At 43.2% G+C, this 23,335-nt stretch overlaps 1 protein-coding gene across 3 annotated transcripts in view; it reads left to right on the top strand.

Annotated features, from left to right (window-relative positions):
• Positions 1-7,366: 7,366 nt before the first annotated feature.
• Positions 7,367-23,335, top strand: part of LOC118387409 (scavenger receptor class B member 1-like) — a 35,312-nt gene continuing 19,343 nt past the window's right edge. For 2 of the 3 annotated variants that reach the window (XM_035775744.2, XM_035775743.2), the window contains exons 1-7: positions 7,367-7,776; positions 8,846-9,006; positions 17,234-17,375; positions 17,492-17,695; positions 20,695-20,790; positions 21,061-21,176; positions 22,696-22,862. In XM_035775744.2, coding sequence (XP_035631637.1) covers positions 7,663-7,776; positions 8,846-9,006; positions 17,234-17,375; positions 17,492-17,695; positions 20,695-20,790; positions 21,061-21,176; positions 22,696-22,862 — 1,000 coding nt within the window. In that variant the 5' untranslated portion in view covers positions 7,367-7,662. The remainder of the gene's footprint in view (positions 7,777-8,845; positions 9,007-17,233; positions 17,376-17,491; positions 17,696-20,694; positions 20,791-21,060; positions 21,177-22,695; positions 22,863-23,335) is intronic. The other variant, XM_035775742.2, reaches the window with a different exon arrangement.

Here is a 23,335-nt window from a genome sequence, read left to right on the forward strand (position 1 = left end):
AGGCACGATTTCGCCTCGCATACAAAATGTGCTCTCTCGGTAGAACACAGGTGTTCAGAAGAGCTAGCCATCAACACAGCTAACACATTAACTTCAAGCAGAAGCTGGAAAGACTGCAAACAAGCTGCACTTCGTTTCACCTTTTTTCAATTAACATTTCTTTGGGGGGGGGGCTACATTTTATATTTCGCTTGATCTGGCCCGTTTTTGTTTTGGGGCTGCCCCTGTCTTGTGAGTCGTGACCATACACTTACATAATAAGGTCGTGGCTGCTCTCAGGCTGTGTTTTTAGAACAGGAAATCAGGGCCACGTGAAGGAAGTGAACGCATGGAGACGCATTGGAGGGGAACAGTTTAGATTATCTTGTACTTCTGCATACTTTTTAGCCTTAGATCTGAAAGTCAAATGTGGTCCCAGAAAAGTGCATAGTATGTCACATATATGCAGATATGTGCACCACGTCATTGCTCTCACTTTGCTGTTTGTGCATCTTAGCTGTCATTCAAATGGTGACGGGCTGAAGGTCATTAGCTGGAACTCTAATTGCTAGGGCGCTGGCACACGTGGGGGAAAATGGTGTAGCACAGCTTCCAGATAAACTCTTTCAAATTTGGGATTTAGTGGCAAATTGAGGTGGGACAGTAATTCTGTTCATAAATTATGCATATATGAACTATACATTGGCACATCCAGCCCAAAGCGGGAGGTTTCTAAAATACTTAGTAGTCGCCAAATTTCCAGAGCATGTCTTTAAGGAAATGAAAGAAGATGAAGTAGGGAGCAGAGGGATGAAAAATAAAGAGCCAGAGGCTGTGTTCAGAATCTTTTACCCTCCATACAACTTAGCAGTCATAGCGAGTATGAGTGGTTGCTTACTGTAGTATGCGCGGGGTAGAATACTCAGTTTAAAATAGTTGAAAGACCAGGATGTTAAAGTTCCCCAAAAATCTGTAGTAGTCATACACTGCTCAAAAAAATAAAGAGAACACTGAAATAACACATCCTAGGTCTGAATGAATGAAATATTCTTATTAAATAGTTTTTTCTTTACATAGTTGAATGTGCTGACAACAAAATCACACACATTATCAATGGATCAAAATCAAATGTATCAACCCATGGAGGTCTGGATTTGGAGTCACACTCAAAATTAAAGGGGAAAACCACACTACAGGCTGATCCAACTTTGATGTAATGTCCTTAAAACAAGTCAAAATGAGGCTCAGCAGTGTGTGTGGCTTCCACGTGCCTGTATGACCTCCCTACAACGCCTGGGCATGCTCCTGATGAGGTGGTGGATGGTCTCCTGAGGGATCTCCTCTCAGACCTGGTCTAAAGCATCCGCCAACTCCTGGACAGTCTGTGGTGCAACGTGGCGTTGGTGGATGGAGCGAGACATGATGTCCCAGATGTGCTCAATTGGATTCAGGTCTGGGGAACGGGCGGGCCAGTCCATAGCATCAATGCCTTCCTCTTGCAGGAACTGCTGACACACTCCAGCCACATGAGGTCTAGCATTGTCTTGCATTAGGAGGAACCCAGGGCCAACCGCACCAGCATATGGTCTCACAAGGGGTCTGAGGATCTCATCTCGGTACCTAATGGCAGTCAGGCTACCTCTGGCGAGCACATGGAGGGCTGTGCGGCCCCCCCAAAGAAATGCCACCCCACACCATGACTGACCCACTGCCAAACCGGTCATTCTGGAGGATGTTGCAGGCAGCAGAACGTTCTCCACGGCGTCTCCAGACTCTGTCACATCTGTCACATGTGCTCAGTGTGAACCTGCTTTCATCTGTGAAGAGCACAGGAGGTCATTTTGCAGGGCTCTGGCAGTGCTCCTCCTGCTCCTCCTTGCACAAAGGCGGAGGTAGCGGTCCTGCTGCTGCATTGTTGCCCTTCTACGGCTTCCTCCACGTCTCCTGATGTACTGGCCTGTCTCCTGGTAGCGCCTCCATGCTCTGGACACTACGCCACAGCAAACCTTCTTGCCACAGCTCGCATTGATGTGCCATCCTGGATGAGCTGCACTACCTGAGCCACTTGTGTGGGTTGTAGACTCTGTCTCATGCTACCACTAGAGTGAAAGCACCGCCAGCATTCAAAAGTGACCAAAACATCAGCCAGGAAGCATAGGAACTGAGAACTGTGGTCACCACCTGCAGAACCACTCCTTTATTGGGGGTGTCTTGCTAATTGCCTATAATTTCCACCTGTTTTCTATTCCATTTGCACAACAGCATGTGAAATGTATTGTCAATCAGTGTTGCTTCCTAAGTGGACAGTTTGATTTCACAAAAGTGTGATTGACTTGGAGTTACATTGTGTTGTTTAAGTGTTCCCTTTATTTTTTTGAGCTGTGTATAATAAACACCATCAAAGAATAAATCAAATATTTCACAACTGCATTTGATTTGCACAGCAGCATGTCCCATGGAAGGAGTTGACAGTTGATATTTTGCCAGTCCTACTCTGGTGGCATGTGTTTGATTAAATTCCACACTAACATTCCTACTGCCCTTATGCGTTTCCCCACACACCACCTGCAATTATTTGACAAATCTTTTGCAACACATCAACTGTGTGTGATCCATAAAGTATGGAACAATGCCCTCAAAGTCAAGCTTCCACAACAACAACAAAAAGGATGTAAAAAAGGAAGTACTCTGGAGAACCACGTCTGATCGTGTGTGTGTGTGTGTGTGTGTGTGTGTGTGTGTGTGTGTGTGTGTGTGTGTGTGTGTGTGTGTGTGTGTGTGTGTGTGTGTGTGTGTGTGTGTGTGTGTGTGTGTGTCAAAACCGGTATTATGCTTCTCAGCGTTTGGTCAGGAAGGAAGGCATGTGACAGAGAGAGCCATGCCAGCTCTTAATCACCCCGCTAGACAGAATAAGCCTGTTTTTGATGCTTAAAAGCAGGACAGGGGCAGGCCGGATCACAGATTTCACAGGCCAGTCAGATGAGGGTTTGTGGTGGGCTACTAAGCCTTGTGCCATTTAATGAAGAGGAACTCTCTTCATCACTCTAGATGTCCCATGTCCATGGATAAAGATGGGGTGAGGCTGTGAATATCAACAGTGATGTGTGGTTTGATTCATTAGTGATGGTTAGCTAAGGAGAGTAGGCCTACAATGGCCTAGTATGTTGCTGTTAGCAACATCAGGCTGACTGAATAAATGTCTGATGAGGTAACTACAGTGTCAATTTGTCAGAGGTTTAATGTGATCACATGAGAACCATATTCATCACAGCCTTGATAAGCCTATACATTTCCCTGTTTGGCTTGGGTTTGTTGGACTTCTAAAACTGACATTCAAATGTGTGGGTCTCTACAGGCGCGTGTTTTATATGCCGAAAAAGTACGACATGAAACAGGAGTCAAGACAGGAATGTACTGAGTGTGGGAACCACCTGATCAACCATCTTCCCACCAAGGGTACACAGGGGTTCACATGTCCCTTCAGAGTCTCTGGCCATTGCAAAAACAAAACCATTCCTCAATACCCTAGGACAGTGGTTCCCAAACTGTGGGGTCCCCCCCCAAATTTGTTGGATGTATTTGGTGTTTGTTTTGGTTGTGTTTCAGATGATTTTGTGCCCAATAGAAATTCATGGTAAATAATGTAGTGTCATTTTGGAGTCACTTTAATTGTAAACAATATTAACTGTTTCTGAATACTTTACTTTAATGTGGATGTACCATGATTATGGATAATACTGATTGAATAGTGAATAATGATGAGTGAGAAAGTTAGACACACATATCATACCCCCACAACCAAAACAAACAGTCATAAGCTTGATGTAGTCATTGCATGCTAGGAATATGGGACCAAATACTTAACTCTTTTACTACTTTAATAACCATTTATGTGAATTTGTCTCAATACTTTTGCTCCCCTAAAATGGGGGAACTATGTACAAAAAAGTGCTCTAATTTCTAAACTGTTCACCGAAGATGCTCTAATTTCTAAACTGTTCACCGAAGATGCTCTAATTTCTAAACTGTTCACCGAAGATGGATGAAAATAGTTACATTTTCACGTACACTATGTTGATGCTGAAGATGAATATGAACTTGAAAATGTTAGAAATTTCACTTGAAGTTAATACAGTCTTAAGTTGCATGGATGCCCTGGAGTGAATGGCCAGTTAGTCATACCTGCAACATGCAGAAGCAGTCCATATAGCTGAGTTAGAGAAAACGGTAGTCTCTTCCCACAATATCTCCAATGTGGATGACCATATATACATCCCAAATGGCACTCTATTCTCTATTTAGTGCACTACTTTTGACACAGGGCTCAGAAGTAGTGCACTAAGTAGGGAATAGGGTGCCATTTGGGACGTAGACTGGATATGGCAGGGGGAGACTTATGGAAGTGGTGTATGAAGAAGCCCGGGGGATGAGATAAAGGAGGAAGAGAATGCCTCTCTACTCTAGTCAAGCTTGATGTTAGTTATCTTATCTACCTCTGCCATAAATCTGTTACACTGTGGTGTTTGTATCTATTAACAAAACAATGCTTGTCAGGTGTTTATACTATTAACACCTGCTAACAGGTCAACTAGTTTTGAAGGATGTGGACATTAGGAAGGACAATTTCCTTTTTATTATCTTAAGGTGTTAATATGTTGACAGAATTTTTTCAATTATATTTAAAAGGTGTTAATTATGGGAAGGTCAAACAAGTTCCTTGTTAGATTCATTAGGAAGTGGTAATGGCCTCCTCCCAGGTTAGGAGGCTGTAACCTTTTTAAATGACGGAAATCTCGAACATTCAGAGGAAACCGAAAGCATCTTTACCTGTGAGGAAAGTTTGGTAGAGGTAGAAGGAGTTTTTAACAGTTCCACAAATCCCAAAACCATTTGAACATCTTATTTGACCCTATTGGAGAAAAACAATTCTGCATAAATTGGAGTCTACTGCAATGAGGGTTTAATTAAATTGAGCAGATATAACACAGAAATATTTCAAAACATCCAAATGACTGATGATGTGTATGACAAAAGACAACCCACCCTCTGAGACAGAGGGATGGTGCAAGTGATCTGTCTTGTGTCAGGAGGGATGTAGACACTGACGCCTGGTGACATGCAGGATGACATGCAGGATGTTTAGGAAGTCCACACGTGGTCAAGCCTGGTCCACTCTCTCTGTCATCAGATTAATTAAGAGGCCCAAAATCAGTTCCGGTCAAGATCTTTAAAAACCAGTCAGTTCAAGCCAGGAGCTTTAGAAACCCAAATTATGGAAATTATTATATAAAAAATCTCACCCATGCAGGTATTTTTAAAACAATGGCATTCAGATGATATTATGCTCACCCACTAACAGGTGAGTTCTTTTCAAACCGTGTTGATATTGGGAAAGGACACGCCCTCCTGTTTAGCATCTGTTGAAGGTGTTTGAGTGCCTTTGTGATTTGAAGGGTTTACCTTTTTTATTGGTCATTTCTAGTATAGACCACTAGGCCTACCTTCCACCTTGGGTGAGAATAAATGAACTAAAAAAAAGGTTTATAGACCAGTATGAACTTTCTTTTGTCATGCTCTACAGATGGAGAATATGAGTTTAGGTTGGTTAAAACTGTTGAAATGTCAGATGTTGCTGTGAATCATATTACCTGGAGGTGGGTATAAAGCTGGGTTTCAAGCTTAGAGCCTACATGCTGTTGCACACACTCAATCACATTCTGGCTGTGTTTATACAGGCAGCCCAATTCTGAGCTTTTTCCATTTATTGTTTTTTTGAACAATCAGATCAGCTCTTTCTACAATATTTGGGCAAAATATCAGAATTGTGACGCCTGTGTAGATGCAGTCTCTGTAATGTATCACCTGACTGGGAATACAGACCTTTAAAAAAAGGTAGGAGCGTGGATCAGAAAACCAGTCAGTATCTGGTATGCCCACCATTTGCCTCACATTGTCCGACTCCTCTTCAATGGTTGTGGTTGTGTGGATATTGGCAGGAACTGGAAATGACTGTCTTACATGTTGATCCAGGGCCTCCCAAACATGCACAATGGGTGTCATGTCTGGTGAGTGTGCAGGCCATGGAAGAAATGGGACATTATCAGCTTCCAGGAATTATGTACAGATCCTTGCGACATGGGGCCGTGCATTATCATGCTGAAACACAAGGTGATGGCGGTGGATGAATGTCACGACAATGGGCCTCAGGATCTTGCCACGGTATCTCTGTGCATTCAAATTGCCATTGCTAGAATGCAATTGTGTTCATTGGCCATAGCTCATGCCTGACCATACCATAACCCATACTATGCTAAATTCTCTAAAATTAGATTGGAGGCAGTTTATGGTAGAGAAATTAACATTAAATTATCTGGCAACAGCTGGACATTACTGCAGTCAGCATACCAATTGCACGCTCCCTTCAAAACTTCAGACATCTGTGGCATTGTGTTGTGTGACAAAACTGCACATTTTAGAGGTGCCTTTTATTGTCCCCAGCACAAGGTGCACCTGTGTAATGATCATGTTTATGCAGCTTCTTGTCAGTTGGATGGATTATCTTAGCAAAGGAGAAATGCTCACTAACAGGGATGTAAACAAATGTACAGTATGCAGACAATTTGAGAAATAAGCTTTTGTGCATATGTATTTCTCACAATTCCACCCCTGCCCCTTCAACCCTCACTAGCTCTCCCAGCGGGGACACAGAGAGAGGCCTAAACTTCTAAATAATCCCTTTTTATCATTTAAAATGTGGTGTGTAGGTCAAATAAATTGCCTTGAGGGTCCATTTGAATCAATTTAGGGAAAGTAGTCAGTTGTACAACTGAAATGTGTGTTCTGCATTTTGCCTTAATCGACATCCACGGCATAGGGGAACAGTGGGTTAAATGCCTTGCTCAGGGGAAGAACGATAGATTTTTACTTTGTCAGGTCAGGGATTCAATCCAGTAACCACTGGCCCAACACCCTAACAACTAGGCTACCTGCTGCCCCAATAAAATAACCTTCACAGATTAACACCCTTCCACTGGTATCTTTTGGTCCAGAGCATTTCACAACAATTTACACGTGGTGTTGTCCTTGTTCGTCTGTCTGTCCTCTGCCTGTCTTTGTCTGTCTGTCTCATAATTCACAACTGCAACAGAAAATGTGACAGATTAATATGTTGGGTTTTATCTTCATTTTCTGACCTGGGGCCTCATTTGCTAAATTTGCTTAGTTCTTATACAATTAGGTCTTAAAATGTGATTTTGCGTTAAATGTTGTGATTTATAAATGAAATGCGTTTCTCTGCTACGGTAATTAAACACACACACAAACAAACACACACACACCATCCCCAGCGTGTCGGGAGGCGTGGCTTGAACGATATAAACACAGCAGTTCCACTCTGAGAGCCCTCACTTAACTTCAAGACCGGCATTATCTACATTTCAAATCATATTCTGGCGAGTGGCAAGAACCTTCAACACTTGCCATTCAGTTAAGGTGTAGGTGTATATTGGTTGACACTCCATATTCTTGAATCTTGTCTCGAGCTGCAATAAACCAGACAGCGTTCCAAACAAAAGCCACTGAACGACTTGGCTATAGCCGACAGCCTACATGCATTGTTTTTATCTAGCTATAGCTTGATTTAGTACATTTTTATTGGTGCCCAGTTAAACTGTGTCTATAGCTATGAATAAATCTAAGCTAGCGTTCGGACTTTTAGTCGTTGGCACTCTGACAGTAGTTTTTGGAACAGTTATAGTTTTCGTTGGACCAATCATTATCGACAACCAAATAGTCAAGGTAAGTGGAGATTCAATTAAAATATTGTTTTTACCTATAGGTTTTTCATAATTTAAAAACCTCTAACGCAACGCCATTCATATTTATCCTGGTCAGTCACGACTAACATAGCGAAGTGCCTATAATGAACCTGACGTACATATTGGTGATTGAATTAATTAGTTATTAAAATTAGGTTGATCCAGCCGGAGACATTACAAACATGTAACAAAACAAAAAAAGTCGAGCAAGACTGACTGATACATCACAAACTCAATGCAATTAAAAACAGTAGCCATTTCAGCAATTTACAACGATATCAATTAACAATTTTACTACAAGTTGAGTTTAATTATTCATTTGGTTTTGAGGGAGATTTTAAAAAATGTATTCACGTTGTATTATTGAGCTGGAACAAAATTTAGCATTCCTTGATTTTATATTTTAATGATTAAAATGAAATATGTGCACGTTCGTATCAAACAGGTTATATCTTCTCTTAGTTTTAACAAGCAGAAACGTAAAGCTAAATAGTATGCACAATATTGTAAGAAGGTATATAATCACGAAGGAACTAGCCAAACATCTCATTCCAAAATCATGGGCACTATATGGGGTTGGTGCCTCCCTTTGCTGCTATAACAGCCTCCACTCTTCTGGGAAGACTTTCAACTAAATGTTGGAGCATTGCTGTGGGGACTTGCTTCCATTCAGCTACGCGCATTAGTGATGTCAGCCACTGATGTTTGGGGATTAGGTTTAGCTCTCAGTTGGCGTTCCAATACGGTTGAGGTCAGGGCTCTGCAGGCCAGTCAAGTTCTTCCACACCCATCTCGACAAACCATTTCTGTATGACTTTGTGCAATGGGGCATTTTCATGCTGAAACAGGAAAAGGCCATCCCCAAACTGAACAGAATTGTCTAGAATGTCATTGTATGCTGTAGCGTTAGGTTTTCCCTTCACTGGACCTAAGGGGCCTAGCCTGAACCATGCCTATGCATGAGGCAGGTAGCATTCTCCTGGCAACGCTATGTATATTCATGTGTACATGTGTTTTGTATGGTAATTAAATCATTGTCTTCTCCTCAGAACTTAGTGATAGACCCTAAGAATGAGATGTCCTACACCATGTGGAAGGATGTCCCTGTCCCCTTCTTCATGACTGTCTATTTCTTCAATGTCCTGAACCCTACTGAAGTCCTGGCTGGAGAGAAACCCATGGTGGAGCAGAGAGGACCCTATGTATACAGGTAGGCCTTCACACCTGACATCTTACCCCAGCTCTCTATAACCCTTAACACTGACCTATGGTGGAACGGAGGGCTCTAACCCGTGACCCCTGACCTATGGCAGAACAGAGGGCCCTTCACCCCTGACCTCTAATCTCTTACCCTTAGGCCTACCTGTTTCCCATGGTGGATTAGAATGTGAAGAAACTTTTAAAAACTTTTGGGGGGAATGTAGCCTAAGCCTACTGGTTATATGAATTTTGGAGCAATCATTTCACAATTGTCCCAGAGTGTTTGGATAGGCTATTTCTTTCTCGCACAGAACAACAAGCTGACCAATAAAATAGGTGATCTTTTGTGCTATGGGGGATAGTAGATCGACGTAGGCTATTGATTTTTCTTTTTATTACTACTCCTGTTGGCTGAGGAAAAGTAAATGTTGACAGTTATTCTAACAGGCTGTGTGTGGGTTTCAAGTTAGGGGAAGTTAATTCTCACCACCTTTATAAGAAAGCATTCCATGCATCCTTGCATTTGCAGACTTCTGAAAGATGGCCTACTATCCCTAATTTTTTTTTTTTTTGTCCCACCTTTATTTAACCAGGTAGGCAAGTTGAGAACAAGTTCTTATTTACAACTGCGACCTGGCCAAGATAAAGCAAAGCAGTTCGACACATACAACAACAGAGTTAAACATGGAATAAACAAACATACAGTAGAAAAAATAATAACTATATACAGTGAGTGCAAATGAGGTAAGATAAGGGAGGTAAGGCAATAAATAGGTCATGGTGGCGAAGTAATTACAATATAGCAATTAAACACTTGTATGGTAGATGTGCAGAAGATGAATGTTCAAGTAGAGATACTGGGGTGCAAAGGTGCAAGATGCATAAATAAATACAGAATGGAGATGAGGTAGTTGGATGGGCTGTTGACAGATGGGCTATGTGCAGAGATCTGTGAGCTCCTCTGACAGCTGGTGCTTAAAGCTAGTGAGGGTGATATGAGTGAGGCTATTTTATAAATGACATCACCGAAGTCGAGGATCGGTAGGATGGTCAGTTTTACGAGGGCATGTTTCGCAGCATGAATGAAAGATGCTTTGTTGCGAAATAGGAAGCTGATTCTAGATTTACTTTTGGATTGGAGATGTTTAATGTGAGTCTGGAAGGAGGTTTACAGTCTAGCCAGAAACCTAGGTATTTGTATTTGTCCACATATTCTAAGTCAGAACTGCCCAGAGTCATGATGCTGGATGGGCGGGCAGGTGCGGGCAGTGATCGGTTGAAGAGCATGCATTTAGTTTTACTTGCATTTAAGAGCAGTTGGAGGCCACGGGAAGAAATTTATGTAGCATTGAAGCTCGTCTGGAGGTTAGTTAAGTATCCAAAGAAGGGCCAGAAGTATACAGAATGGTGTTGTGTGCTTAGAGGTGGATCAGAGAATCACCAGCAGCAAGAGCAACATCATTGATGTATACAGAGAAGAGTCGGCCCGAGAATTGAACCCTGTGGCACCCCCTTAGACTGCCAGAGGTCTGCACAACAGGCCATACGATTTGACACACTGAACTCTATCAGAGAAGTAGTTGGTGAAACAGGCGAGGCAATCATTTGAGAAACCAAGGCTGTTGAGTCTGCCAATAAGAATGTGGTGAGTGACAGTCGAAAGCCTTGACGATGACTACGGCTGCACAGTAATGTCTCTTATCGATGGCGGTTATGATATCGTTTAGAACCTTGAGTGTGGCTGAGGTGCACCCATGACCAGCTCTGAAACCAGATTGCATAGCGGAGAAGGTACGATTGGATTCGAAATGGTCGGTAATCTGTTAATTTGGCTTTCAAAGATCTTAGAAAGGCAGGGTAGGATAGATATAGGTCTGTAACAGTTTGTGTCTAGAGTGTCCCCCTTTTGAAGAGGGGCATGACCACGGCAGCTTTCCAGACTTTGGCGATCTCAGACGATACGAAAGAGATTGAACAGGCTACTGATAGGGGTTGCAACAATTTCGGCAGATAATTTTATAAAGAAAGGGTCCAGATTGTCTACCCCGGCTGATATGTGGGGTCCAGATTTTGCAGCTCTTTCAGAACATCAGCTATCTGGATTTGGGTGAAGGAGAAATGGGGAGGCTTGGGCGAGTTGCTCTGGGGAGTGCAGGGCTGTTGACTGGGGTAAGGGTAGCCAGGTGGAAAGCATGTCCAGCTGTAGAGAAGTGCTTATTGAAATTCTCAATTATAGTGGATTTATTGGTTGTGACAGTGTTTCCTAGCCTCAGAGCAGTGGGCAGCTGGGAGGAGGCGCTTTTATTCTCCATCGAGTTTAGTGTCCCAGAACTTTTTTGAGTTTGTGCTACAGGATGCAAATTTCTGCTTGAAAAAAAATAGCCTTAGCTTTCCTAACTGCCTGTGTATATTGGTTCCTAACTTCCCTGAAAAGTTGCATATCACGGGGCCTATTCAATGCTAAGAACGCCACCGGATGTGTTTGTGCTGGTCAAGGGCAGTCAGGTCTGGAGAGAACCAAGGGCTATATCTCTCCTTGGTTCTTTTTGAATGGGGCATACTTATTTAAGATCCTCCACTGACGGGATGAGATCAATATCCTTCCAGGATACCCGGGCCAGGTCGATTAGAAAGGCCTGCTAATGTGATGGGATATTTAGGCTAACAATATAACTCAATTACTGTTCACGCAAAATACTGTTCAATGCAGTGAGGAGTGGCTTAGAGTAGGTAGGCTATAGGGGGTATCACAGGAAAATATAATTCTACTTAATTATGACTGGAGACATTGGCACAGTCTTTAACAGGCAGGGGAAACAACACCGGCACAAGGTAATCAAAAATGATAAAGAACAGCTCTGGCAGCTTTACTGTACGTTCTGCACACAGTAATTTTCTGATCCAACAAAAGCATCTGCAATATACATGTGACCCATGACAAAACAACTTACTGTATTCCTGTCAGGATGCAGTATCCTGTCGATGGAATCCGAGCCTTGCTCTCTGTGATTACTGCATGGTTAAAACATTTTGCTGACTGCTCTGTGCAACGTATCCATCTCTATATCCAAGATACGGGGCGGGACGCACCTAGGAGGGTTGTTTTTCTTGGCTGAAGTATTGACATCAGTCAAATGCTTCTTCTGTTTTTACTTACTGGCGACATGCCCTCTGCTTGACAATTTCTTCCTGTTACCGGTCACGGCATTTAACTTCTCTGCGAGAAGGACACAAGTATAGAGGAAGGGATGAGCGGAGTGGGTGATGGCCTTGTCACTTTTGTTCAGGAGGGGGAACATTGGTGCTCCTGACACTGGGAGGGTCTTGATTAGTTTTACTCGCCTCTTGCCGCCGCCTCGCCTGCTTTTCTAAAATGTCAAAACTAATTGAGGCAAGGAAATGTGGAAACAAATGCGTTTTGTATGAAATTAGACTCTACTTCTCAATCACGCGTTATGAGGCAAAGTCTTCAGATGTAGCGGAAACAGTTTAGAAATTAACACCAACTTTAAAAAGATTAATTTGACATAATTCTGACCTTTTGCAATGAGACTCAAATTGAGCTCAGGCGATATCCTATTTCCAATTATCATCCTTGGTCTTTCTACAACTTGATTGGAGTCCACCTGGGGTAATTTTAAATTGATTGGACATGATTTGTAAAGGCACATTCCTGTCTTTGAGGTCCCACAGTTGACCATGCATGTCAGAACAAAAACCAAGCCATGAGGTTGAAGGAATTGTCCGTAGAGCTCTGAGAAAGGATTGTCGGCACAGATCTGGGGAAGGGTACCCCAAAAAATTCTGCAGCACTGAAGGTCCCCAAGAACACAGTGGCCTCCATTCTTAAATGGAAGAAATTTGGAACCACCAAGACTCTTCCTAGAGCTGGCCGCTCTGCCAAACTGAGCAACAGGGAAAAGGGCCTTGGTCAGGGAGGTGACTCTGACAGCGCTCCAGAATTTCTCTATGGAGATGGGAGAACCTTTCAGAAGGACAATCATCTCTGCACCACTCCACCAATCAGGCCTTTATGGTAGTGGCCAGACGGAAGCCACTCCTCAGTAAAAGGCACACGACAGCCCGCTTGGAGTTTGCCAAAAGGCACCAAAAGGACTCTCGGACCATGAGAAACAAGATTCTCTGGTCTGATGAAACCAAGATTGAACTCTTTGGCCTGAATGCAAAGCGTCATGTCTGGAGGAAACAACATGGTACCATCCCTGCGGTGAAGCATGGTGGTGGCAGCATCATGCTGTGGGGATGTTTTTCAGCGGCTGGGACTGGGAGACTAGTCAGGATCAAGGGAAAGATAAATGGAGCAGAGGTCCTTCATGAAAACCTGCTCCAGAGTGCTCAGGACCTCAGACTGGTGTGAAGATTCACCTTCTAACAGGACAACAACATTAAGCACACAGCCAAAACCATGCAGAAGTGGCTTCGGGACAAGTCTCTGAATGCCCTTGTGGCCCAGCCAGAGCCCGGACCTCAATCTAATGTCTCTGGAGAGAACTGAAGATAGCTGTGCAGCAACACTCCCCATCCAACATGGCAGAGCTTAAGAGGATATGCATAGAAGAATGGGAGAAACTCTCCAAATACAGGTGTTCCATGCTTGTAGTGTCATACCGAAGAAGACTCTATCTGTGATCGCTGACAAAGGTTCTTCAACAAAGTACTGAGTAAAGGATCTGAATATGTTTGTAGATATTTCTTGTTTTTATATACATTTGCAAAAATGTCAACCTGTTTTTGCGTTGTCATGTGTTATTGTGTGCAGATTGAGGTGGAAAAAATATTTTAGAATAAGGCTGTAACAAAATGTGGAAAGTCGAGGGTTCTGAATACTTTCCGAATGCGCTGTACATGGGTGGAATCCCAAAATAACTAAAGTTATAAACAAAATTGGCTAGTTGTGCAATACATTTTATAAGTAAAAGGATAAGGAGCATATTGTTTTTAAATGTGTGCGTGCTTTTCTCCAAGAAAGCACCACACCCCTTTTTTTGAATCGGCTGTTATCTGCCGGGAGGATAGTCTTGTGCTTCCTCTCCCGAAGAGCCATTTTATGCATCTGGAATTTGTTATTTTATTAGTATCCCCATTAGCTGTTGCAAAAGCATCAGCTACTCTTCCTGGGGTCCACACAAAATATGAAACATATGAATATGAATAATACAGAACATTAATAGTCAAGAACAGCTCATGGACAGAACTACATCCCTTTTCTTTAAAGGCACATGTATCCTACATGTCAATACATACTCACAAACTAGGTCAAATAGAGGAGAGGCATGGTGATGTGTTGCTGTATTGGTTTTTCTTAAACCATGTTTATTTGAGCAATATGAGATGCAACGGAGTTCCATGCAGTAATGGCTCTATATAATACCTTACGCTTTCTTGAATTTGTTCTGGATTTGGGGACTGTGAAAATACCCCTGGCGGCATGTGGGGTAAGTGTGTCAGAGCTGTGTGTAAGTTGACTATGCAAACAATTTGGGATTTTCAACACGTTCATGTTTCTTTCAAAAAGTGATGCTGTCAGTCTCCTCAACTCATAGCCAAGAGATTGGCATGCATAGTATTTATATCAGCCCTCTGATTACAATGAAGAGCAACAACATTTCTTCCCCTGTCACTCAATTGAAGGTTCATGGCTGTAGTTTAGTGTCAGCTGTGGGACTCGGAGCCCTGTGGGGCCAAATGCATAGCATTCTTATCCTTTCACCCTAGGAGCGAGGGATGAGGAGGAGGGCATTCATACCTCTTGTGCTTCGCAGAGCTGTTGTCAAGGTAGTGAGTTTGTTTGTACAGGATGTACCGCCCTCACCTACCGTCAACCAATCATGTCAATACGGAGCTATACAGAGCCTTCCTCATTGTTACAAAACTTCGGAGGTGCAAAGCGATGTGGTATAGAGCTTGATTTGGCCCCCGCGAGCCTTCCGACGGCGCCACAATTGCGTCACCCTCCATACGGAGCCTCCACCCACATTTCCTGATCAAGCATACATGGTCTTTAATAAATGTCAACCAGCCTTTCTGTCTCTTAGCTTCTCAGTCACCCCTGTCTATCATATACTCTGAACCCCTTTCCTTATTGATCTGGCCTCTTTCACCCAATAACAGAGACTGTAGATGGTTACGTTTTCAAACGTAAGTCTTCTTTCTCTCTACCTTTCCTCCCCTTCTCTTTATACTCTGACAACTTCTCAAGTCCTCTCCTGTTTTTGTCTTTAAGCTAATTGGAGCCAGTCTCAGTGGAATCCCCTCGGTAGTTAATAAGCCAAACAGTAATGAACCAGTGCTGATGGGAGGAAGGGCTGCTTTTTAGACCTACAGTGATGTGAAAGTATTTGTCCCCTTTCTGATTTTCTTTACTTTAGCCACATTTTGGATACTGAATTATCAGATCTTCAACCAAACCCTAATATTAGATCAAAGGAACCAGAGTTAAGAAATAACACAATTACATATTTCATAAAGTTATGCAACACCAATGGCCCTGTGTGTAAAAAGTGATTGCTCCCTCCACTCAACTGGTTGTGCCACCTTAAGGTGCAATGAATCCAACAACTCTTCCTGTAGTCGTTGATGAGTCTCATGTTGCTGTGGAGGAATTTTGGCCCACTCTTCCATGTAGAACTGCTCGAACTCAGCCACATTTTGTGGGTTTTCAAACATGAACTGCTCGTTTCAAGTCCTGCCACAACAGCTTCATTGGGATTAGGTCTGGACTTCAAATTTGTTGCTTTTCAGCAATGTTTGCATAATGGGACCCATGTCGTCCAAAAAGTTAGACTTTTGACTGTCCATAGAACATTCTGTCCGTAGAACATTCTTCCAAGAGTCTTGATGATCTTCCAGGTGCTTTCTGGCAAACTTAAGTAAACCTTTTTGAATGAAATGTGTCCCATTTATGTTTGGTGAAAACAAAACGCTGCATTCCACAGTAAGAACCTCATACCAACAGTCAAGCATGGTGGTTGTAGTGTGACGGTTTGGATGTTTTGCTGCCTCAGGACCTGGACGAATTACCTTAATAAAAGCAACCTTGAATTCTGCTCTGTATCAGAGATTTCTATAGCAGGATGTCAGGCTACCCGTCTGTGAGCTGAAGTGCAGCTGGGTCATGCAGCAAGACAATGATCCAAAACACTCAATCAAGTCTTCATCAAAATGGTTAAAAATCAACAGATTTTAAGTTTTGGAATGTCCAGACCTAAGCCTAATTGCGATGTGGCAGGTCTTGAAATGAGCAGTTCATTCTTTAAAACCCACAAATGTAATTGGGCAATTACTTTTTCACACAGGGGAGTTGGGTGTTGCATAACTGTTTGTTAAATAAGTTAAGTTTACAAATAACAAAAAGTATACTTTGTCTAATGTTTTGGTTGAAGATCAGATGACATTCGGTATCAAAAGTAAGCAAAAATAGAGAATCAGAAAGGGGGCAAATACTTGGTTATAATTCAATCCTGTGTGCTGGAAGAACAGTATGTAACGACTGGCAGTGGGAGTCCTCCAGGAACGAGAACTCCTGGTCCATGGTCCAGCCTCGGTCCCTGGAACCTTAACCATCTGAGGGAGCGGTCGTGAGCTGAAACCTATGTAATCACTTCTAAAGTGCTAGACTAAAGACAATGTACACTCTGGGTCCAACAGTCAAACTGTGGCTCTTAGCCTGTACATAGAACACTATATATATGTACATGTGTGTGTCAATTGGCAACTCACAATGAGGAGTCTGGGGAAGTGTGTGTATGGGGGGGGGGTCATTCTGGGTTAATGGCTAGTGCTTAGCCTGTGTGTGTGTGTGTGTGTTGGAGGTTGACTTCGGGGCATATGGTTTCCAGTTTTTGGGGTTCAACATTCTGTGGCTCTAAGCCTGTACATGTGCACCATTGTGTAACAATTAGGTCAGTTGGGGGAAAATGGGCTCTGTGGGGGAGTGCATCGTCATGGTTTTTATGCTCTCAATCAGCAAGTGGGGAAGTATTGACAGGCTTTCCCTGCAAGCTCACTCTCCTCTCTAATTTCCCATGCTTCCCTCTTATCCTTATGCTTCCCTCTTATCCCTATCAGCTATTCATTCAGAGCTTCAGTCAACTGTAACGTACTATTTAACAATCTATAAATGAATCATAAACGCCTTATACTAGCTGTAAAGTTTCTGTCCATTTACATCTACGGTCAGTTTGAGGTTGACCTGGGTTGTGTGTTTGTGTTTTCAGGAAGCGTATTCAGAAGCAGAACATCACATTCCATCCAAACCACACAGTGTCATATCTTGAATACAGGAGCTACTTCTTTGAGCCCAGCATGTCAGTGGGCAATGAGTCGGATGTGGTCACCATCCCCAACATGCTGGTGTTGGTAAGACAGCACTGCAGAGTACACACACACACACACACACACACACACACACTAATTTATAAGAACTGGACTTCGATGTCTTTGCTCTCATCTCTACCACCACCTCTGTCTCCCAGGGTGCAGCAGTGATGATGGAGAACTTGCCGTTCGCAGTGCGTCTGATGATCAGCACCACCTTTAAGACCTTTAAGGAGGGACCTTTCCTCACCAAGTCTGTAGGAAAGCTGATGTGGGGCTACGACAGCAAGCTGGTGGACTTCCTCAATAAATGGCTCCCTGGGATGCTGCCCTCCACTGGCAAGTTTGGCCTTTTTGCTGAGGTGAGCGAGAGGGTGGAGGAGAGCAAGCCATTTTAGACGGGAGGGAGGTGCGTGGGTGGGTTTTCCTATTATGTCATTCACTGACTGACCTTGAAGAGCTATTGAAAACCTGTTAGACATTTCCAGTTGATCAACAAGCCAACGTTAGCCAGGTAGGTAAGTTAGGCTAACCAGTTATCATGGCCAGAGTATGTGCCCAGGGGCCTCAACCCCCAGAGTGCCCCCATTTTTATTGTTATGATATGGGTGCTAATTTAGGGTTGCCACATGGGTGGACACGACATTACCACTTCCACACTCCATTCTAGAGGTCAACCGATTATGAATTAACGCCAATACAGATTTGTTGGAGGACCAAAAGGCCGATACTGATTAATCACCCGATTTTATAAAATAAAATAAAAATTGAAAAATGAGAATAATAAAATCTATTTTATTTTATTACATTTGTATTTGTAAAATTGATAATTACAACAATACTGAATGAACACTTATTTTAACTTAATATAATACATCAATAAAATAAATGTAGCCTCAAATAATGAAACATGAAACAATTTGGTTTAAATAATGCAAAAACAAAGTGTTGGAGATGAAAGTAAACGTGCAATATGTGCCATGTAAGATGGCTAACGTTTAAGTTCCTTGCTCAGAACATGAGAACATATGAAAGCTGGTGGTTCCTTTTAACATGAGTCTTCAATATTTCCAGGTAAGAAGTTTTCGGTTGTATTTATTATAGGAATTATAGGACTTTCTCTCTCCATTTGTATTTCATATACCTTTTAACTATTGGATGTTCTTATAGGCACTTTCATATTGCCAGTGTAACAGTACAGCTTCCCTACCTCTCCTCGCTCCTACCTGGGCTTGAACCAGGAACGCATCGACAACAGCCACCCTCGACGCAGCGTTACCCATGCAGAGGAAGGGGAACAACCACTCCAAGTCTCAGAGCGAGTGACATTTGAAACGCTATTAGTGCGCACCCCGCTAACTAGCTAGCCATTTCACATCGGTTACACCAGCCTCATCTCGGGAGTTGATAGGCTTGAAGTCAAACCGCAGAGCTGCTGGCAAAACGCACGTAAGTGCTGTTTGAATGAATGCTTACGAGCCTGCTGCCGCCTACCATTGCTCAGTCAGACTGCTCTATCAAATCATAGACTTAATTATAACATAACACATAGAAATGCGAGTCATTAATATGGTTGAATCCGGAAACTATCATCTCAAAAACAAGACGTTTATTATTTCAGTGAAATACGGAACGGTTCCGTATTTTATCTAACTGGTGGCATCCATCAGTCTAAATATTCCTGTTACATTGCGCAACCTTCAATGTTATGTCATAATTGCGTAAAATTCTGGAAAATTAGTTCGCAATGAGCCAGGCGGCCCAAACTGTTGCATATACCCTGACTCTGCGTGCAATGAATGCAAGAGAAGGGACACAATTTCACCTGGTAAGTATTGCCTGCGAACCTGGATTTCTTTTAGCTAAATATGCAGGTTTAAAAATATATACTTCTGTATATTGATTTTAAGATAGGCATTGGTGTTTTATGGTTGGGTACACGTTGGAGCAACGACAGTCCTTTTTCGCGAATGCGCACTGCATCGATTATATGCAACGCAGGACACACTAGATAAACTAATATCATCAACCATGTGTAGTTATAGCTATTGATTATGTTTAAGTTTAATGCTAGCTAGCAACTTACCTTGGCTTCTTACTGCATTCGCGTAACAGGCGGGCTCCTCGTGAGGCAGGTGGTTAGTGTTGGACTAGTTTAACCGTAAGGTTGCAAGATTGAATCCCTGAGCTGACAAGGTAGATATGTCGTTCTGCCCCTGAACAAGGCAGTTAACCCACCATTCCTAGGCCGTCATTGAAAATAGGAATGTGTTCATGGTCCTTCTGTGGCTCAGTTGGTAGAGCATGGCGCTTGTAACGCCAGGGTAGTGGGTTCGATTCCCGGGACCACCCATACGTAGAATGTATGCACACATGACTGTAAGTCGCTTTGGATAAAAGCGTCAGCTAAATGGCATATATTATTATTATATTATTATTATATTATTCTTAACGGACTTGCCTAGTTAAATAAAGATTCAATAAAGGTGTATAAAATTATCTGCAAAATCGGCGTTCAAAATTACCGATTTCCAATTCTGAGAACTTGAACTCAGCCCTAATTAATCGGCCATTCCGATTAATCGGTCGAACCTCTACTCCATTCCCAGGGGGCAGCAGTAACCGGGGCAGGTGGTCTGCCAGGAGTTCTGGTGAAGCCTTGATAAGCTCACAGGTGCGGGGTTATCAAGGTGATCAGCAATCGGTGAGAGGGATGGCCAGAAGCCTCTTGGCCTGCCAGTGGTCATTTTGTGACAATGTTACCTCTTTTTAGTTTAGGCATGCGTGTTTGTTTTCTTTTGTATACATTTATTTTCGGCATCAACTGAACAAACAATTGCTTGGTCTGACTGACCCAGGAGTTGAGACTGAGCTGGCCCTGGACCCAGGTTAGGTTGCTGTGTCCTGGGGCACCCATTCACTGTTCTCATATTCTGACTTCTCACCTAATTGCACCATTAAGTCTGATTACAGATCACTTAGCTATGCCTAGGACAACTAGACATAACGAGTGTAGCAAAACCAATAGGCTGGCTAATAAGAACACACAGACATGAGAATTACATTCAATTTGGTTTAACTGCAAAGTTCTCTCTCCGCCATATTGCAGGAAATTGGCTTTTAAAAATGCTAAATTTTCTCTCAACCAACATGAGGGTTGTGAACAGTTTAGGATGGGTTGTGAGGTGGGGCTTTGTTACTACAGCGATTAATGACAATATCCATCTGAACCTTTGCCACCTAGGACTTTTCTGTGACAGAACCTCAAATGGTATTTGCGTACTTATCTACAACCTTTTTAGGTTGGGTTGTCTGATTTTAGTGAAGGGTGAAATATCAATCTGTGTGTTTCTTCCATCAGTTCAACAACTCAAACACTGGTTTGTTCACAATCCACACCGGCAAAGATGACATCAGGCTGATTCACAAAGTGGACTCATGGAATGGCCTGACCAAGGTGAGGTCACACAGCCATGTGCCTTCACCTTTACAGATGGGGCTGAGGGGCTGTTAGAAAAAGCATGGAGGAAAACTGATTTGGGCCTCTTGTAGAAGGACTCCATGGAAATCAATGGCAACTGTTATGGAGTGGACTATCCCTGCTAAATAATTAAATGAATCCAAAGTAATAGTTTGACTGCAGTTTGACTGCAGTGAAATCCTGAATAATTTCCTGCTCTAGGAAGAGCGCTCAATGGATGATAACACTCAGTCTCGCTTTCTCTAGTTGACCAATTGGAAGACTCCACAGTGTAACATGATCAATGGTACAGCAGGACAAATGTGGCCTCCCTTCCTGACTAAAGAATCTACACTGCCTTTCTACAGTCCTGACGCCTGCAGGTACACACATACACATACACATACACATATATATATATATATCTCAGCAAAAAAAGAAACAACCCTGTCTTTCAAAGTTAATTCATAAAAATCCAAACAACTTCACAGATCCAGATCTTCATTGTAAAGGGTTTAAACACTTTCCCATGCTTGTTCAATGAACCATAAACAATGAACATGCACCTGTGGAACGGTCGTTAAGACACTAACAGCTTACAGACGCTAGGCAATTATGGTCACAGTTAGGCATCTTTAGTGTCCTAAGTTTTCATTTCTACTGACTCTGAAAAACACCAAAAGAAAGATGCCCAGGGTCCCTGCTCATCTGTGTGAACGTGCCTTAGGCATGCTGCAAGGAGGCATGAGGACTACAAATGTGGCCAGGGCAATAAATTGCAATCTCCATACCGTGAGACACCTAAGACAGTGCTACAGGGAGACAGGATGGACAGCTGTGTAATATGTGTAACACCTGCACAGAATCGGTACATTCAAACATCACACCTGCGGGACAGGTACAGGATGGCAACAACTGCCCAAGTTAAACCAGGAAGGCACAATCCTTCCATCAGTGCTCAGACTGTCCACAATAGGCTGAGAGAGGCTGGACCGAGGGCTTGTAGGCCTATTGTAAGGCAGGTCCTCACCAGACATCACCGGCAATGTCGCATATGAGCACAAACCCACAGTCACTGGACCAGACAGGACTGGCAAAAAGTGCTCTTCATTGTCGCGGTTTTGTCTCACCAGGGGTGATGGTCGGATTCGCGTTTATCGTCAAAGGAATGAGCGTTCCACTGATGCCTGTACTCTGGAGCGGTATCGATTTGGAGGTGGAGGGTCAATCATTCTCTGGGGCGGTATCACAGCATCATGGGACTGAGCTTATTGTCGTTGCAGGCAAACTCAACGCTGTGCGTTACAGGGAAGACATCCTCCTCCCTCAAGTGGTACCCTTCCTGCAGGTTCATCCTAACATGACCCTCCAGCATGACAATGCCACCACACACAGAACGAGCAGTATGGCTGTGTTCTGCCATGGCCAGCGAAGAGCCCGGATCTCAACACCCTTGAGCACGTCTGGGACCTGTTGGATCGGAGGGTGAGGGCTAGGGCCATTCCTCCCAGGAATTTTCTGGAACTTGCAGGTGCCTTGATTGAAGAGTGGGGTAACATCTCCCAGCAAGAACTGACAAATTTGGTGCAGTCCGTGAGGAGATTCACTGCAGTACTTAATGCATCTTGTGGCCACACCAGATACTGCCTGTTCATTTTGATTTTGACGCCCCCCCCCCCCTTGTGTCCCTGAACAATTATTCCATTTCTGTTAGTCACCTGTCTGTGGAACTTGTTCAGTTTGTATGTTGAGTCTTATGTTCATACAAATATTTACACATGTTAAGTTTGCTGAAAATAAGCACAGTTGACAGTGAGAGGACGTATGTTTTTGCTGAGTTTATATATACAGTATCTCTCTCTCTCTCTCTCTCTCTCTCTCTCTCTCTCTCTCTCTCTGAAGATCTTTGGAGATGGTGTACCAGCGTGAGGGGATAATGGAGGGGATTCCTCTGTATCGTTACGTGGCTCCTAAGACTCTGTTCGCTAATGGCTCAGACTACGCTCCCAACGAGGGATTCTGTCCCTGCAGACAGTCTGGCCTCCTCAACGTCAGCAGCTGCAGATCCAGTCAGTGCACACACGAGCGCGCGCACACCTGGACGCATGCACATGATTTGTTAGGGCTGCAGGTAGCCTAGCGGTTAGCGTGTTGGTCCATTAACCAAAAGGTCGCTGGTTCGAATACCCGAGCTGCCAAGGTCAAATCTGTCTTTGAGAAAAGCACTAACCCGAATTTCCTTCAGGGGTGTATGGCTGTAAAAACCCATTTCCCTGCACCTATTTACTTTTTTTCAAACACACAAGATACAGGCACACCTCATGGGTGACGGTTATTATAATCTTTTTAATCATGACCCAGATACCTTGTCTGATAAACAGACTAGTGGAGGAGGTATGGCAAATGCACACAGAGGTGCCATGTTGCTGTGTAAACAGATGGAGAAGCACTTTGTAATGAAACATAATGCTGTCTCATGCCTCTATGTTCCTAATCTAGCACCCTATAGAACATGCATCAATATAACATATACACTTGGTGC

This window comes from Oncorhynchus keta, chromosome 9 (genome assembly GCF_023373465.1).
Source record: "Oncorhynchus keta strain PuntledgeMale-10-30-2019 chromosome 9, Oket_V2, whole genome shotgun sequence".
NCBI lineage: Eukaryota > Metazoa > Chordata > Actinopteri > Salmoniformes > Salmonidae > Oncorhynchus > Oncorhynchus keta.